Genomic DNA, 19484 nt, shown 5'->3' with positions numbered 1-19484 from the left:
TGGCTGAATGGAGCTTTTAACAAAATGAGAAACAAACACAACACACCCCCGACAGACAGTTTGAGGGATCATAAGCATTGTGAAGTAGAATAGAATTTTTTATTTTTATTATGTTGTGGTAGCAAAGATTGTAATGGCAGTCTACTCAATCACTCTCTCTATCTTGCAGACGTTCAGCATATTAAACGACGGGACATTAACTTGAAAAGGGAGCTGGGAGAGGGAGCCTTCGGCAAGGTCTTCCTGGCTGATTGTTACAACTTGAGTCTTACCAAGGATAAGATGCTGGTAGCTATAAAGGTCAGAGACAGACGATGTGTGTGTGTGTCCATGCATGTTACATTACATTACATATCATGTAGCTCAGTGGTCCCCAACACCCGGGCCATGGACCTGTACCGGGCCGTGGGTCATTTGGTACCGGGACGCACAGAAAGAATAAACAATATACTTACATTATTTCTGTTTTATTTATTATCTGATTCTGAACAGTGTTTTATTTTGAAAAATTACCGGATCCTCTCCGTTATGACTCATGCTTTACGCATGTCAAGACGCTTGTCTTGGTCACGTGAATTTTTCGCTAAACACACAAGGTATTTGTCGGACCCATTTGTCAACTAACCAGGTGAATCCAGCATGTCTGTGCCAGAAGAAGATCAGCTGCTAGAGATCGCAAATGACGGCGGCCTTAAAAGTATGTTAGAGAAAACAACTTTGCCGGTGTTCTGGATTAAAGTCGTGGCAGAATACCCGGAGATCGCCACAACAGCACTAAAAAGACTGTTGCCATTTCCGACATCATATCTGTGCGAAGCAGAGTTTTCTGCTGTGACAAGTGTAACAGTGTTAGTTACTTTACAGATTACTTGATTGAAAAGTAATTTAGTTACTTTACAGATTACTTGATTTTAAAAGTAACTAAGTTAGATAACAAGTTACTTTATTAGTTACATTCAGCAGCTGCCGACAACACCCCCGTCGCCTCAACATAAAAATGACAACCGGTTTAGCTGAGGTGATCCGCGAGAAGGGACCGACACGCGTCCAGGGTCGCTGCCGCCGCCCACCGTACCCGGTCCCCTCCAGCCGGTCCCCGCGTTCTGCACCGGCGAGAAGGAAAGCCCCCGCACCAAAAAAAAACGTTGAGGCGTGCCCCACACCGAGCCTCCGGCGGCGTGGAGAGGAGGGCGACGGGGCGACTGCTCCCCCAGCCGCGGCAAGTCCAGGACTTGGACAAGTAACTTTAATCTGATTACTGTTGTGTGGTTGGTGCCATGTAACGAGGACGCTGCTAATAAAGTTGCATAAGAATACACATCAGTTTCACATTTATTATTATTATTGTATTTAGAAAATACCCCATTTTTTAATGATAGTCGTTAGAGATCCGGTACGGATAAAGCACTTTTGCCGAGCACGAGTATTATACGAGTAATACGAGTCAATATCTGTGCTCGGACTGAATGAAAATCACACAGCGTCACAGCGCTCCTCCCCTTCACACACCGCTCTGCTCACTCACTCACAGAACAGCTCTCTGTCTCTCAGTCACTCAGGTTCGCGGGTCTTTTCCGTTAACGTTTAGGGTTTCTTCAGCTTGAAGTTTGTTTTTATTTCAGTTTGTACTTACTTATTAACCAGTAGAGTTCTGTTAAACGTGGGTTCGTTCAGACGTGGTGCTGGTAGAAAGCGACTCGCGTTGCGTCTCTGCCTGTCGGATTTTTTTTTTTTTTACTTCACGCATTGAGTGTCTGACTACTCTCTAGCGTCTGGCTACTCTCTCTCTCTCTCTCTCTCTCCCTCTCTCTGCCGGTCGTTGGAGTTTTTTTTTTTTTTTTAAACCGTCTGTTGGCTCTAACCAGTTTTATTTTACTTCACGCACTGAGTGTCTGACACTTTCTAGGTAGTAGTGGTATAAAAAATATTACAAATTAAGCTACACACACACACACACACACTCCCCCTCTCTCTCTCTCTTACTCACTCATACACACACTCACACACACACACACACACACACACACACACACACACCTGGTGTGGAAATACATTAAAAAAATATATATATATCATGAAAAAATTTCAAAGTTAAAAAAGAAAGTTATGTTGAGTATGAAAACACTTCTTAATACATTTCACTTCATAATTGCAACAGCATGTGTTGTAGTCATTGTTGCAAAACTTGTTCTGTAAATAGTTTGTTTGCTATTGTGATCAAAATCACTGATCTGAAGCTCAATGCTGATGCTGTCCTGTAATAGTTTTCTAATCAGCAATAAATATAACAATTTCTGATCAACCCATATCAATTGCATGCTTAAAATAACATACTGGTTAAAGCCCCGCCCGTTTCAAGACAACCCGGCCTACTTCCGGGTTAAATCCAGCTCACTTCCGGGTTAAATCACACCCACTTCCGGGTTAGGCCCCGCCCACTCCGAGTACGGATACGGATACAGATAATTCATATGGTTAACAGATACAGATACAGATACAGATAATGCTGTACTCGCTCATCCCTACTAGTCGTATATAATTTTATTTAGTTGTATTATCCACCACATACGGTGGATAAAAATACTATTGACATCGGTGGATTTTTTTTTAATTAACGAATACATTTTTAATTTTAAATAACAGAAGAAACTCTCCAAAGCGCACAGAAGCACATTGTGTGCATGATGGAGCTTTGGTATCCGTCTCCGTCTGGTTGGTAACTTACCACGCAAAAATTAATTAATTTGAGGCCGCGTATTAACAATTTGTTAATTTCGTTAAATTTAAAAATTCTACCGATGTCACCAGAAGGCCGTACCAGAGGGCCTCCGTAGTGAGACTCCGTAGCCATACCATAAAGGCCGGTCCGTGGAAATATTGTCTGACATCTAACCGGTTCATAGCGCAAAAAAGGTTGGGGACCGCTGATTTAGCTGACACTTTTACCCGAGACAACTTACAGTGACTGCATTCAACCATGATGTTACAAACCTAGAACAGCAAGAATCATGTATGTACATTAGCTTAAAAAAGCCAAACTAGGGGACTTCTGGTTATGGTGGCCATGTAAGAAGACGTGTCTCACAGAGCTCTGCTTATCTAATACAATTCCTGCTAAAAATACTCTAATGTGCAACAAAATGTTCCCAACCCAGTGTTGATGTGGATATTGTAATGTCAAAGGCTGGAAAAGTAAAGAAAGGAGCGAAGAAAACAGAGTTTTCATCAAGATTTGAGGTTCAGTTGGTTATATCTATATTGCAAGGTAATCTAATATAGATAGAGGAGTAATGATTCTTCTCGTTTGGAGGGGTATAGAGCCCTACCCCTCCTTCCCAACAGGTATTGGAACACCCTAACCCTATACGTTAAATGGGATTGGGCCTAATTGTACATTAAACCCCAGTATGGATAGATCCACAGGACCAAATCAATCCCAAATCAGGTGTAGAGCATTAATAAATAATTTTATTAAAGAATTACAGCTGTTAGATACATGGAGAAAATTGAAACCACATGCCTACTCTTGTTACTCTCACATATTCAAGGCATACTCTGGAATATATTAGTTTAATTTCCTCAGAATTGTGGTCCAAAATTCATAACTGCTTCTATGCTAATATTGTGATCTTGGATCATGCGCCATGTTGTTTAGTATATGTGGATACAAAATTTACAAAAGACCCACCTAGATGGCATTTTGCTCAATAAGCCATGGAATCGGGGCGGTGTGGCCCAGGGGGTAGAGTTGGCCTTCTCCAACATGAAGGTTGCCGGTTCAATCCCCACTCTTCCCCATCTGCATGCCGAAGTGTCCTTGGCAAGATACTGAACCCCTAAATGGCCCCTCATAAAATGTTGAGTGTTCTAAAAATGTAAGTCGCTTTGGACAAAAGCCTCAGCTAAATGACATGTAGTGTAATGTAATGAATCATGATATCCCAGTCCCAGTGGCACAGCTCAGCCATGGTAGCTGAGCTGTGAGAGTATAATTACATTCATAACTCTAAGGTTCCTCACAGTAAAACTGGGAGAAAAAGCTAATACTATCCAAGGTAATTATCTTGTCAGATAATGTTTCTTTGAGGTGTTAAGGGCCAAGTATATAATAACTTCAGTTATTGTCTGAAATTAGAAGTTAAAACTGATAGGCCATGTTTAAAGTGAACAGTACAGAACCTTGTGGAGTCATTTTAGAATGAATGAATTGGAATCTACAGAAATTACATATACAATAATCCGAGTGTTTTCACTAGGGTGTAATCATCTAAATTGTATGAATTGTTGTTTTCTTTACCTTAAAATGGACTCTCTATATATTAAAAAAACTTTATATTTATATCAGGAGAGGTCCTCTATACGCAGGCCGCTATGTTTTTTTCAACAGTAATCCACTAGGTCTGATCTAGGTCATGGTGAAAAAGAAAAAATTATCTAAAGAAACATTATAAATGCAGACTTTGCTTTTCAGCACAAGGGGATGTTTCCACTGCAGTATCGATACAGGAAGGACATCATGGATACTAACCCTTGATTCAGTCATTAATTGCCATCTTTCTTTCTCCCTTTCTCTCTCTCCAGACTCTGAAGGATCCCACTCTTGCAGCTAGGAAAGACTTTCAGCGTGAGGCTGAGTTGCTGACGAACCTCCAGCATGACCACATTGTAAAGTTCTATGGAGTGTGTGTGGACGGAGACCCACTCATCATGGTCTTTGAGTACATGAAGCATGGAGATCTCAATAAGTTTCTCAGGTGAGTTCAGCAGACAACCGGAGCAGAGGAGGAGGAGGAGGGGAGCAGATTTGGAGTGGAATGTTGAAGAAAAGTCTTTTCTCATCATGCCCAACAGATGAAGGCGAAAATATCCTATGTGAACTAGCATTTGCTTTGTTCTTTCATAGAATACTTACACAAGACTATCTCCCTCTGAACCTTTCAATTCAATTTAAATTGTGAGCATACAAACATTTACTGCTATTGGTCTTGAATGTCGTGCAATAAATAACACATGGAGCTTCTCTTTCCTCCTCCCCCTCCTTTTTTTAAGATAAAGATAAAGATAAAGTAGCTTTATTGTCAATTTCTTCACATGTTCCAGACATACAAGGAATCGATACGACGTTTCCCACTCTCCCACGGTGAAACATATAAAGTGCACAGGCACAAAGACATTTCTTATACTAAGCTAACAGCATAAGATTCTCTCAAGGGTAAATCTAGTGATAAAAGCGATAAAAGTGCAAAAAGTAAAAGACATTAAAGAAATTAATGTCTCATCAATACAGGTTACTGATTTGACTTCTTTTCTGTAGTCCCTATGCCATATCATTTGCAGATCCAGGGCCGAAGCTATGTATGTGTCATACATATGAATGGTGTTTCTACCTATGCAAATTAGGACATATTCAATAAGTGGAGAGCTCATGTGCATATTCAATTTCATTTCAAAAGAAACTTGTAATACAAAAAAAGTTACTTTTCATGTATACTTTCACAATAAACTTTTATTGTGGTAGGAGTAAAGGAAAAAATTAAGCCTATTTGTCTTTATTTTGGGCATATTCAATTAGTGTACAGCTCATTTGCATATTACAATTCATATTTAAAGAAACTTGTAATACAACATTTTTACTTTTCATGGGTACTTTCATTGTGTAAAGTTTAATTTTGATAGGAATAAAGGAAAACAATAGCCCCATTAGGGTGTATTGTTGCCTGGCCTTATTGGCACTAATCTCGGATTGTTGAGACTTAAACATATTTCCTCCACTAGGATTTCTTAGGACTTTTAGTATGTTGTTCTGGACACCTCATAGAAATGATCAGTGCTGGAAAAAAATATTTTACAATTAGTCTGTCATAAAACGCCACTTTGCCTGGACTATAAGGTACTTTGCATAGTAAGCTTGAAACCTTCAAAATTGTTGAGTAAAAGCCGGCCCATGCTTCTGCAACTGCGTCGGCGGCTTTTCACGCAGCTGTGTCACAGGACTCTTTGTCATTCATGCTTCTTACAAAGCAATTCCCCGCCAGAACACTAGGCGGAGCAATGTTTTTTGGCGAAGACGACCTTAGAGACGCCTTCTTTCTTCTTCGTCGATTGTTTATTTACATAGCCACTGCGGCTCCTCGTAGCCTTTTTCTGGCGGACAAATCCGCCAGTCAGTGACGGGTTATACCAGTGATCATACTTTCGGATCTCTTCTGCCAAACGCTCTTCTATATAGTCCATATTCGTTATTCTAAATCTTCCGTTGTTTCTGCCGGTATTATGTGGCATGAAACCGGAAATGCGACTCCGGAAAGTATGTAGTTAGCAGACCAATCACAACCCTTACGGGCTGCGTAAGGCTCGCGGAGCTTTGCCGTATAGTTTGAAAAATTGGGCGACGCACGTAAACACGTAAACACGTAAGAAGAGATACATAAGCACGTAAGGGGCCCGGAAGGGCTCTTGCGCTTGCGGGCCCGTGAAAATGCAGAAGCATGCGCCGGCCTTAACTCAATAGCTGCCTAAACGAGCAAGAAACCTAGAAAAACCAAACTCACTATGGGCATCCATCTACCCTGACCGGTTGTGTTACCAGCTTTATTATTATTATTATTGCTAAGCATTACAAAAATAAAGCATTATTCTCCATCAATCAATCAAATTGTATTTGTATAGCCCATATTCACAAATCATATTTGTCTCATAGGGCTTTAACAAGGTGTGACATCCTCTGCCATTAACCCTCAACTAGAGTAAGGAAAAACTACAAAAAAGAATGTAGAAACCTCAGAGAGAGCCACATGTGAGGGATCCCTCTCCCAGGACGGACAGAAGTGCAATAGATGTCAAGTGTAGAGGAAAACATCATCAGGATAAAGGTTTTAGCAGCATTGATGAGGTTAAACATTTTGAAGGATAACTGAAGGTCAGATACTTGAAGGTCAAGTATCTGAGGAGAAATACTATATGTCAAGGAGTTCTGCTGCAATCATAGTATATCGTCAGCAGCCAGCAAGATCATGATCAACCATCGAGATCGGATGCCACTATAGTCCACAGTCATTGTCCACTGCCACTAATTAGGATCCATCATCAGCTGCCACCTCGGTCGTGGTCCACCACCATTATCTGATGCCATCGTGATAAAGGAACCGCCATTATTATTATGATCAGCCCGCACGATATAGAATCCGCCACACTGGATCCACCATTGCGACCTCTGATACGCGATCCACGAATCGTAACCCATGATAAGGCAAAGGGACTCCGGGGAAGGGGTCAAGTCAGTAACATGTATTGATGAGATATTAATTACTTTGATGTGATAAGGATGGAGAAGAGGAAGGAGAAGCTGGAAAGAGAAGCTCCGTGTGTCATGTGTCATAAATTCCCTTTGCACCTTAGTATCATCAGGGGTTTTTGCCTTGTAATCAATGATACAATGATAAAGGCCGGGTTGAGGGTACACTGAGGCTAAAGGTAAATCTGACTGGCTACTGGTTTGTATGGCAGTTCTATAAAAGCCATGTGGCCCACTCAGTAGATCAGACATCAATACCTCTATTGCCTTTTTAAACTAAAAGCTTCCCATTTTAGAATATAGGACAAGTTTTTTTATAACCTCTGTTTTATCTGAGTTTAATAAGAGAAAAGTGCGGGTCATCCAAGTTTTTATGTCCTTGAGACATGCTCGAAGTTTAGTTAATTGATTACTTTGTTCAGATTTTATTGACAAGTATAACTGGGTGTCATCCGCATAGCAGTGGAAATTTACCGAGTGTGTCCTGATAATGTTTCCTAGTGGAAGCATATATAATGAGAAGAAAATTGGGCCGAGCACGGAGCCCTGTGGGACACCATGGTTAACTTTGGTGCGCACAGATGACTCATCATTAATTTGCACGAATTGGGAGCAATCAGAAAAATAAGATTTAAACCAGTTTAGGGCTGTTCCTTTAATGTTAATTAACTGTTTTAGTCTCTGTAATAAAATGTGATGGTCAATTGTGTCAAATGCTGCATTGAGATCTAACAGAACGAGGACAGACACAAATCCCTGATCTGAAGCTATTACAAGGTCATTAGTGACTTTTACCAAGGTTGTCTCCGTGCTGTGATGAGCTCTAAACCCAGACGAAAGTCTTCATATACATTATTTTCCTGGAGAAACTCACACAGCGGATTGGCTACAACTTTTTCTAAGATTTTAGACAGGAAGGGGAGATTATATATTGGTCTGTGATTGACTAAAACCTCTGGGTCTAAGGTGTTTTTTTTTGAGAATGGGTTTGATTACTGCTATTTTAAAGGACTGTGGTGCATAACCTGATGGTAATGACAGATTGATTGTGTTTAGTAACAAACTATCAATTAGGTGCAGAATTTCTTTGAGTAATTTAGTAGGAATGGGATCTAAGATACAAGTTGTAGGTTTAGAAGATGAGATTATTGAAATAACCTGATCAACGGTGATTAGAGAGAAGCTGTATAAATAATTGGTAGGTTTCTCGATTTCTGTGCTTAATGATATATTAGCATCAATTGAGGGCAGGAAATGTTAGATTTTAATCTTATTTTTTTAATTATCATTGAAGAGCTTCATAAAGATATTGTTATTCAGGGATGTAGAAATACTGGGGTCGTTTGAGGTGTGACTCTCTCTGTCAGCATGGCTAAAGTGCTGAAGGGAAAACTGGGGTTGTTTTAATGTTCTTCTTTTAATGTGGAGTAGTAGCCAGCTAGTCGCAAATGACCATAGTTTGCTTCTTAACGGGTGTGTCATTGAGTGGAGAAAATCTGTTAGAAATGACAACTGGTGTGTCCTTAAGTAGTGTAGCCTCGCATTTCAGTCGCTGAGCCTCGCATCCATCGCTACCAAAACACTACATTTATTTCATGTACCACTACTTAGTGTTGTGCATGAACGCGTTCATTGAACAATTTCCATTTTTATGAGAACGATGAACTGAATGCAACTTAATGAAAAATAATGAATTTGAACGGTGAAAACGTTCATATTGTAGCGTCCTCCAGGGTTCCCAAGGGGTCTTAAAGTTTTAAAAAGTCTTAAATTTGATTTAGCTAGGTCTTAAAAATGAATTGGATTAGGAAGCGACTTCGCGATAACTTGCTCACCAGTAAATGTGCTTGAGGAAATGTCCGCGCTGCAAAGTAAGCAGTACGGTAATCAGTTCCCCCACAACAATTCGTATGGAAATAAATCAGCATGGAACCATCACTAACTTTGCAGCCCCCGGTGAGAAGTTATCGGAGAACACCCAGTGTGTTAGTGAGGATTGATGTAAGGACTGTATATGAGGAACTTGTTCTTTTAGCCGGTTCTGATTTCTAGCTCCTGCTGGTGTGTCTGCTAAAACACGGCTCAGACGACTTCTCTCTGTTAATGTTCTTTAATTTGTCAACAGCACAGTACAACATATGCCTATGAAAGGCAGGGCAGGAACTGGGTGGGAACACGTGTGGTTCTATAAAAGGAAAGATATGTGCTTGCACACTACACACCTCCATATTAACAATATACATCCGTATCTACCCGTATGTACATGTTAGCAAGGAACCCACCGATAACGCTGCACTCGCGCTGACCATGCAGCCCCAGCAGTGCAAGTTAAGTAATAAAGAACTCTCAAACTACTAATAACATTAGTAGCGTGGGAGAGCGTGGCCTAGGGGATAGAGCGGGTGCTTTGCAACAAGAAGGTTGCCGGTTCGAATCCCACTCTATCCTATCTGCATGCCTAAGTGTCCTTGGCAAGATACTGAACCCCTAAATGGCCCCTCATAAATGCTGAGTGTTCTAAAAATGTAAGTCGCTTTGGATAAAAGCGTCAGCTAAATGACATGTAATGTAATGTAATAACATACATGCCCCCTCACGTTGCTCACGGATGCACATGCACAAACAGACAGCAGTCTCCGTCTGACAGACAGCTGTCTTCTTCCTCTCTCTCACGCTACACGCTTGATTACTACTGCACCACACTCCGCTTGCGCTACTCTGAGCGCACCCCCGCTGAATGCGCGCTCCCGCTGTAGGATTGCAGGATTGCACCTCTGCATCTTTATCCAGAGGGGCTAGCAATTGAAAACGCGCGGAGCAACCTGCAATCAAGCTCAATGAGACAAAAATTCTACTAGTGTGTCGACGTCTTTTGTAACTTAATGGGGAACTGCAGGGTCAACTAAGATTGGTTGAATAAAAGCACGTTTAGTGCATAGTTACAACCAGGGAGGGGAATGTTTTTGAAGGCCCCTGCACCTTTAGCAAGAAAACAGTAAAACTAGGAACATCGGGGGTAAAGGCTTTAGAATCAAATGTCCAGTCAGAGAAACACAAGAGAAGTGAAAAGCCAACAACAAACTCCTGCCATCTCGTCGGTGTTTGAGAGGCTGAGGGCAAGGTTGGCAGCAAGATGGCCGAGGTCATCTCTAGGTTAAATATTCTGGGTAGGGGCTGCAAGGAGAAGTTGGCTGAGCTTGAGACAATTGAAAAGGAGATTTTGGCCTGGGCAGCAGGGCTGAGAAGATAGAGGTTTATGTATTGTAGGGGTGGGATGTTTAATTTTCTTATATGGCCATTTTATTTGGAACATACTTTTTTTTCTATGCTGAAAGAATCGTTTATTGAACTCATACTTGGTAACTGTTTAACAAACAAAAGCCTCCTTATTGACTAGAAGGCTCAGTTATTTCTGATTCTATTTGTTACTATTTTGGACCTGTTAGGAATTCCAACTGCTGTAAGTCCAGGGATTCAGTCTTTGACTCAGTGCAGGGCCAGCTAGCTGACGCCTGTATTCCTTCTCAACCAGGTCTACAGACACACGCACACACAGTTCTGTTTACTGTTCTGTTCAGTCATTGTTATGTTGAAGTAATTCTGGGACCTATTTCTTCTTTCATAGTAATTTTCCTTCATACATTTTTGCCAGTATGGCCGTGAAATAGGTCCTAAATTTTATTCAAAGTGGTCTTAAAAAGGTCTTAAAAAGTCTTAAATTGAACTTGTTAAAACCTGTAGGAACCCTGGTCCTCGCTTATAGACGACAGGGAACTTCTCTCTGTGTAACTATGTGTAACTTCATTTAAGTCCAACGAACACAGCACACTTCTTTGTCGTAACTGCGACACTCCTAACATCCAGCACCGTATTCTTCACTCCCCTTTCTCATTCACCCTTGACCCGCCGCCTCATCAGCCAATGAGAATCTGCCATCACACACAACCCCACAGCCATTGGTCTAGAACTGTCACGTGCCCCATCCCGACCTGTTCACTGACCCTCAGAAAGTCTCAATACTTATTTAACATGGTGTACTTAGCTGATCATAAGTCATAACAAACACATAGCAATCAAACAGAACATTAACCTGACTACCAGTCCGTTACAATATTATCTGAGGTCTAGCTAAAACATTACGGAATGTTTTCCCGAGAATATTTCTGCGTGTAGCTTAACCTAAACCAACTAACTCGACTTCGCACTATGTTACCCATGACTCACCGCACAAACATGTAGACCAAACAAGCAATATATTCCAAGACAACAGCTCTTGGTCTCATATAAAAATGGAACGTGAAAGCAGAGACAAAGTCAGCGACTACATCAGATGCTCCTTATTATTATTTGCGGACTTTTCACACACTGTCTGATAAAGATTCCGAAATCTCACCTTTCTGTGAAAATTGTGTCCTCCTGCGCTGAAAAAGCAAGTCAGCCAAACTTTTAGTCCTCTGTCCACACATTTATTTTATCAATTTGAATGATAGAATTTAATGTCTAGCCTAATAATTGGTTTCATAGTAAGGCATAGCACTATTAATTATTGTGACTTTTTTTGCAGGGTATGAATAAATTAACAGGCAAAATAAGCAATAATGAAACAAAATTAAAAAAACATTTATTATAGGAATTGATACATATGAAGTACAGTTAGGGCAAGGGGGTTGTGATGGATATAGTTTTCCTTAAAAAAATACATGTTAAGTTTTTCATTCTCACTCTTCACCTTAAAACTATAAAATGAACTGAACTATGAACTAGTTCAGAATTTAAATGCTGAACTATGAAATTGAACTATTCATGTTTACTTGTATGAATTGAACTTTGAACTAGTTCATGAGGTGTGAACTTGCATAACACTGCCACTACTGTTAAATGAGGCAGAGGAGTAACTGAACATTAGACACTCGGAGCAGTGGAGCAAGAGGGAGGGAGAGCAGCCATAGCTAATTGATTAGCCTGCTACCCTAGAAGGGTGAACTCAAACAGAGATGTCCGCTGAAACTCAGATGGAAAAACAAAGGGTTGACTAAGCACCAGAGAGTAGGGAGTGATATATGTGAATGTGTAACTATAGATTGGCAATTAGCTTTGGTAATATAGAAAACATCAGCGTTAGCAGAGGAGCTAGTTTAGAGGGTTACCACCACCAGCAGCAGGAAAACAGGAAAAGATGCAATACGCTTACCTTAGAATGTCAGCAACAGTCAACCATATAAAAAAAAAAATTCTAGTTGTGGTATCGTAATTATATATGTATGATTGTCAGTTAAATGATTCTCTCAGACCTCTAAATTCTTAATTAGCTTTCATTAGGTCTTTGAAAAGTGTAGGAATTTTAGCAAATATCCCTGAAAGCATTTAAATAAAAACATTAAACTGATCACAAAAAGTTTAATCATTAATGTAACATTACTTCGGAAATTCAATTAATTTAGCTGGTTTTCAGTTATATATTTTGTTAAATTTTCTCTATGCACTTTAAATAGGTCAAGACCCAATAGTTCCCACAAGGAGCAAGCACTTTGGCAAAAGTGGGGGCAGTTTAAATTTAAATGTAGAGATGGTGTCTGCCTCCAGAACCCAGAGTAGTAGCTGGCTCCACAGGAGTGTAAGCTGTTTTTTGAAATAGTAAGAATAATTTAAAGTAAACCCAATTCAAAGTTAATGGGCCACAACATTAAAAACCAGCAGTATGGCCTTTTAAAACAAAACATTTCGAAAAACATTACACTGACTGATGACTCCTGACTCTGTAACTTCCTCCTTAGAGCCCATGGGCCAGACGCCATTATCCTGGTGGATGGACAACCTCTACAGACCAACGGAGAGCTGGGTCTGTCACAAATGCTTCACATAGCGAGTCAGATTGCAGCTGGAATTATCTACTTGGCATCTCAACACTTTGTGCACCGTGATCTGGCAACCAGGAACTGCCTGGTTGGGAATGGCATGCTGGTGAAGATAGGAGATTTTGGCATGTCCAGAGACATTTACAGCACAGATTATTACAGGGTGAGTATCTCGCTGCTTCTATCATGCATTCCATCGTTGTTTGTTTTACCAATATTTGAAATTGTTCAATTTTTCATGGAGTAACTCAGACTACCTCACAATGCAGTCTCAACGTGCTGAATAGAATAAAGTGGAAAATATAACGTGCCAATTTTTTAGAGAAGTTGCTAAGCACATACTCCTAAAATTAAAACACACTTTTGACATGTATTGACCGCCTTCCCCAGCATACTTAACCTCAGAGCCAAGTGTTAAAGGGATGGTTCACTGAAATATTTTATTTCACTCATTATCTACTCACCGCTATGCCGATGAAAGGGTGGGGGAAGTGGTTGAGTCCACAAAACATTTGTGGACTCAACCGAGTCTCAGGGGTACACAGCATTGCAGAAAATCAAATACAATTGAAGTAACTGGGACCCATTCTTCAAACGTAAAAACACAACAGACAAAAAACATAACATGCCTCCATACAGCTCCTGTGGTGTCATCCAAGTGTCCACAGGCTATTCAAATACCACTCAAAACTGTGTTATTTAGACGGAAGTAGCGATGCTACGGTGCACCCTGCATGTACCCAGTGAGCGAAAGCTTGTGTGTGTGAACATGATAGCGGCTTCAGTGGAGGATTCCAGAGGAGTCAAATTTGAATGTCGGGGAATACGGACGCTTGGATGACATCACCAGGAACAGACAATGCTGCTGGAGTATCTCCTGGCCCAATCAGGGCCAGCTCCTGTTCCTGCATCTCTGACAAGAGTGAAACCGGTGATGCCCACTCCTGTTCTGGGTCCCCGCTCGGCAGTGAAGCCTGCAGCGCCCGCTCCTCTTCTTGGTTCCTAGTCGGCTGCGATGTTGATGCTCTCCCCTGCTGCTGGTCCCACGTTGGCTCTGGTGTTGACTCTCTCCCCAGCTGCCGGTACCACGTGGACTAGGGCGATGAGTTGAGTTGAGGTCGACGCCTGGTCTTGTCCCGGATTGGCTAAACATAATCTTCGGCCAGGAAATCGTTGTGGTCCTTGAACACTTGTTTCCTCCTAAACCCAACCATTTTCATAGTCCCCTTGGAATAGCAATTGGACTAATCCCACTTTGAACTGGACGTGTCGTACTCCTACGTCAGTACCTGTCATAAATTAGGCCCCAGGCCTCTGGAAGAGGCTATGGGGCTGAAGGGGACACTGTTTTATTCATACACTTGTAACCTACACTCATTGGGCATCATTCACTAATATGTGAAATGTTTTACTCTCCGCAGAAAATAAGCGTGTACGCAAAATTACCGCCGGATTCATGACACGTGCGCACCAGCTGATTTTACTCTCACCAAAATGCGTATTTTTCTCAACCAGAATCCTTCTTAATTGACGCATGTCCGCTTTCTGCAATAAGCATACTGCCAAGCCTCTATTTCGCCATATAGGGACATCCGTTTGTCATGAAGCAATGTGCTGAAGAGACAAGTCGAAGTGAGAATACGAATTTCACAGCAGAAATTGTAACATTTGTGTCGGACTTGGAAGACACAAAAAGAACACCTCTCTATAATGTGTCCTCCAGAGTGACGATGTTTAACATTAAACCTGGGCTGTAATAACTTAAGCGACGAAACGAGACGAAAATGTTAGTGGTTGACTAAGTCACAATTTTTTTTTTAAACATCATCTTATCAGGCCGTCATGAAGTATCAGTCATGAAGTATCAGGAGCGGGCGAGGTAGTGTGAATAGCCCTGTGTGTGTGTCTGTGTGTGTGTGCCCCAGATAGCGCACCTGTCCCGAGGCTCCGCCCCCTGCCCTGCTCAAGATCAGAGCTCGTACATGTGAAGCAGCCGCTCAGTAACTGACTGATTCTTAACAGTGGAAACAGTGAAAACACAGAGTTTCTCTGGTCTCAGCTGCTCAGAGATTAGCGCAGCAGCTTCTTGATCAGAGCAGAAGCTGCAGGTGGTTTGTACCGAGCTTCAGTTTCTGTGTCCGTCTCCAGCCTGACCTGCTCTCACTTTTTGTTTTCACATTTAAAACTAAATATATATTTTAAGCTATTAGGCTGCAGCTATATGTTTTTATTTATTTCAAAATAGGGTACTTCTTATTTCATACATTTCCCACAAATATTGGGAGGACTCAAATAGCCCTACATAGTTCTGTGTTTAATTTATTTCAAAGTAGGCCTACACTTGCCTGTGTATTTTCTTCTCTTCATAAGTGTTCGGTGTTTTCATGTGTTGTAACAGGTACAAATAGCAATAAAATGTCAAGAGTTTTCTTTATTGTCATTCTATAATTTTGTAAAAGCAACAAACTATAGTTTAGTATAGTATAACTTTATATTAAACTATATTAGCTTTGTTATCAAACATGTTTTGCGGCTCCAGACAAATTTTATTTGGGGGAAGAGGGGGCCAAATTACTCTTTTGAAAGTAAAGGTTGCCGACCCCTGCTATAGACTCATGCTTGTAGGGATATCTAATGGACAACCTAAGTACTGCAAGCTAGACTACACTGATAAAAAATCTCTGCCTGATCTACTTAAAAAAATCTAGGCAACTTTTTGCATCAGAATATTAGTTAGTTCAAGCAAGATTGGTCTATGTATGAACTACTTACGTTTTTCTACACAAGATCTAAAGTTTCCAAGTAAAGTCAGTTTAATTTTCCAAAGTAAAATCATCTAAACTTTGCAAGTAAAGTCAACTTAAATTTACTTTCACAATTAAGCTGACTTTACTCAACAAATTACGTTACTTAACTAGAAAAATTAAGCTGACATTATTACAAAAACTGAGTAGACCCTACTTGAAAACTCAAGTTATTCAACTAGAAAGATTAAGTTGACTTTACTTGCAAAATGTGCTTTATACTTACAAAAAATTAAGTACTTCATACAATGACCAGTCTTGCTCGATGTACATAATAATCTGATGCAAAAAGTTGCCTAGATTTTTTTAAGTAGATCAAACAATATTTTTCAGAGGAATATCATGGCAATGAAGTTACCTTGTTAAACCTTTTTTTAAAAAAGCAGACATTTTGTTAGGTAATCAAAACTAACAGCGTTCAATATCTACCCTTCAGTTTTTTAGCTATTGTGTATAAGAATCAGAATCAGAATTCTTTTTATTGCCATGTATATTTGCACATACAGGAAATTGCCTTGGTGTGGTTGGTGCACTTTACAAACAACAAATAAAAAAACAGAATATTGAACAATATAACAATATAAAAAAAACAACAGTATATACAGTTAAAGAGTTACGTGCGGTTTTAAGGTGCAGAGATTGGTAATAGTGCCAGTAATATAGAGTTATAAGTTATGTGCAAGGGTGGGTGGGGGGTGGGGGGGTCAGCAGAGTCAGTGTGATGCAGGGGGCTTGTTTGTGAGCCCCACTGCCATGGGGAAAAAACTGTTCAGGTGACGCGAGGTTTTAGTCCTGATGGCCCGGAACCTTTTTCCGGACGGTAGTATCTGGAACAGGTGGTGAGCGGGATGGGAAGGATCAGCAATGATCTTGCGGGCTCTCCTACTGTTCCTGGAGTGGAACAGGTCTAGGAGAGCCGGCAGGTCACAGCCGATGACCTTCTCAGCTGACCGGATGATCCGCTGCAGTCTGCCCTTGGCCTTGGCAGTGGAGGCAGCGAACCAGACGGTGATGGATAAGGTGAGGATGGACTCAATGATGGCTGTGTAGAAGTCAACCATCACTTTCCGCGGCATGCTGAATTTCCTCAGTTGCCGCAGGAAGAACATCCTCTGCTGGGCCTTCTTGATGATGGAGGTGATGTTCTCCGCCCATCTCAGGTCCTGTGCGATGATCGTCCCCAGGAATCTGAATGACTCCACTGTTTTAACTGGGGAGTTGCACATGGTGAGAGGGACGGTTTGAGCTGGGCTCCTCCTGAAATCTGCTACCATCTCTACAGTTTTTAAAGCGTTCAGCTCCAGGTGGTTCTGGCTGCACCAGGAAGCCAGGCTGTTTACTTCCTCTCTGTAGGCGGCCTCGTCCCCATTGGAAATTAATCCAATAAGGGTTGTGTCGTCAGCAAACTTCAGAAGTTTTACAGAGGGATGGCTGGAGGTGCAGTTGTTCGTGTAGAGGGAGAAGAGGAGAGGAGAGAGCACACAACCCTGTGGGGCTCCAGTGCTGATGGTCCGGGTCTCAGAGACGAGCTTGCCAAGCCTCACGCGCTGCTTCCTGTCAGTCAGGAAGTTAGTGATCCACCTGCAGGTGTGTCAGCTTGTCCTGGAGAAGAGCTGGGGAGATGGTGTTGAATGCGGAGCTGAAGTCCACAAACAGGATCCTGGCGTAGGTGCCAGGGGAGTCGAGGTGCTGGAGGATGAAGTGGAGTCCCATGTTGACTGCGTCGTCTACGGACCTGTTGGCTCTGTAGGCAAACTGCAGCGGGTCGAGGAGGTGGTTGGTTATGGTCTTGAGATGGTTCAGCACGAGGCGCTCAAAGGTCTTCATCACTACGGAGGTCAGGGCGACTGGTCTGTAGTCATTAAGGCCTGTGATCCTCTGCTTCTTGGGAACGGGGATGATGGTTGATGTTTTAAGGCAGGCGGGTACAAGACATTCAGCCAGTGAGGTGTTGAAGATGTCCGTGAAAACTGGAGACAGCTGATCCGCACAGTGCCTTAGTGTTGAGGGGGAGACAGCGTCTGGTCCAGCTGCCTTACGGGGGTTCAGTCTCTTCAGGAGCTTATTTACATCTCTCTCCTGAATTGAGAGAGGTGTGATGGGGTGTGATGGGGGGGATGGATGTGTGATGGGGGGGATGGAGGGGATGGGGCAGTCTGGGGCCATATTGTGGGGGGGGCTATTGTCTTTGTCCAGGCTGGGGAGAAGAGGTGTGATAAATGCGGGGGGGGGGGGTTTGAGAGTGTCTATCGAATCTACAGTAGAAGTCATTCAGTTCGTTTGCAAGTCTCAAGTCTTCCACAGAGTGGGGGGATTTGGTTTTGCAGCCGGTGATCACTCGAAGGCCCTTCCAGACAGACGAGGAGTCGTTGGCTGCAAACTGTTGTTCCAGCTTCTTTGAATACTGTCGTTTGGCCTCCTTAATCTCCTTGCCAAACGAGTATTTAATCAGTCGGAACCTGTCCATGTCCCCACTCTTGAAGGCCACCTCTTTCTCCAAACGAAGCTGTTTGAGCTTTGCTGTGAACCAGGGCTTGTCGTTGTTATAACACACCCTGGTGCGCGTCGGAATACAACTGTCTTCACAGAAGCTGATGTAGGACGTCACTGCATCTGTATATTCGTCCAGGCTGTTAGAAGCAGTTCTAAAAATGTCCCAGTCAGTGTTGTCAAGGCAGTCACGCAGCTCCTCCACAGCTTCTCTGTTGCTCCAGTTCTTGGATCTCAGCACAGCAGGTTTAGAAAGTTTAAGTTTCTGTCTGTAAGCCGGGATCAGGTGAATGAGAGCGTGGTCGGATAGACCCAGGGCAGCGCGGGAAACTGCATGATAAGCCTTGCTGATGGTGCTGTAGCAGTGGTCCAGGGTGTTATCCCCCCCTGGTCGGGCATTTTATTAACTGTTTGTATTTTGGGAGCTCTTTGGATAAGTTCCCCTTATTAAAGTCCCCAAGAACAGTAACGGGGGAATATGTGTTCTCTCTCCTTCTCTCCACTCCCAGTATCTGCTCAGCGAGTTGTCATTGAGCCTCGCGTACGTCAGCTTGCGGGGGGATGTAAACTCCGGCCAGGATGAAAGAGGTGAATTCACGGGGAGAGTAGAACGGTCTGCAGGTGATGAAAAAAGTTTCCAGGTCCGGAGAACAGGACTGTAAAATTACGTTCACGTCGCTGCACCAGCCATGGTTTATATAAAAACAAATCCCTCCGCCTTTTGCCTTGCGTGAGAGAAGCCGGTCAGCTGTGCAGCGGAGTCCGGTGTGGCTTCGGTCAGCCACGATTCCGTAAAACACAATACAGAAGAAAGGGAAAAGTCTCTATTTGTCCGGATGAGAAGGCGCAGTTCGTCCATCTTATTGCACAGCGAGCGAACATTGGAGAGGAGAATGCTCGGGAGAGGTGAGCGTAATCCTCTCTCCCTGAAGCGCACCAGAGCCCCGGAGCGCTTACCTCTCCGTCTCCGCTTCAGTCTCGCTGCGTGTCCGAGGAACACCGCACCTTTAATCAGTAAGTCCACTAAATCCACGGAAGAGG

At 42.3% G+C, this 19484-nt stretch overlaps 1 protein-coding gene across 2 annotated transcripts in view; it reads left to right on the top strand.

Moving 5' to 3' along the window:
* LOC128444185 (NT-3 growth factor receptor) overlaps window positions 1–19484 on the top strand; it is a 159603-nt gene that overhangs the window by 115494 nt on the left and 24625 nt on the right. For both annotated transcript variants that reach the window (XM_053426507.1, XM_053426506.1), the window contains 3 exons: window positions 170–300; window positions 4582–4754; window positions 13069–13312. In XM_053426507.1, the coding sequence (XP_053282482.1) occupies window positions 170–300; window positions 4582–4754; window positions 13069–13312 (548 nt within the window). The remainder of the gene's footprint in view (window positions 1–169; window positions 301–4581; window positions 4755–13068; window positions 13313–19484) is intronic.

The sequence above is a fragment of the Pleuronectes platessa genome, chromosome 7, assembly GCF_947347685.1.
Source record: "Pleuronectes platessa chromosome 7, fPlePla1.1, whole genome shotgun sequence".
NCBI lineage: Eukaryota > Metazoa > Chordata > Actinopteri > Pleuronectiformes > Pleuronectidae > Pleuronectes > Pleuronectes platessa.
Note: the sequence above shows the minus strand (reverse complement) of the source record. Positions and strands in the feature narration are given on the sequence as shown.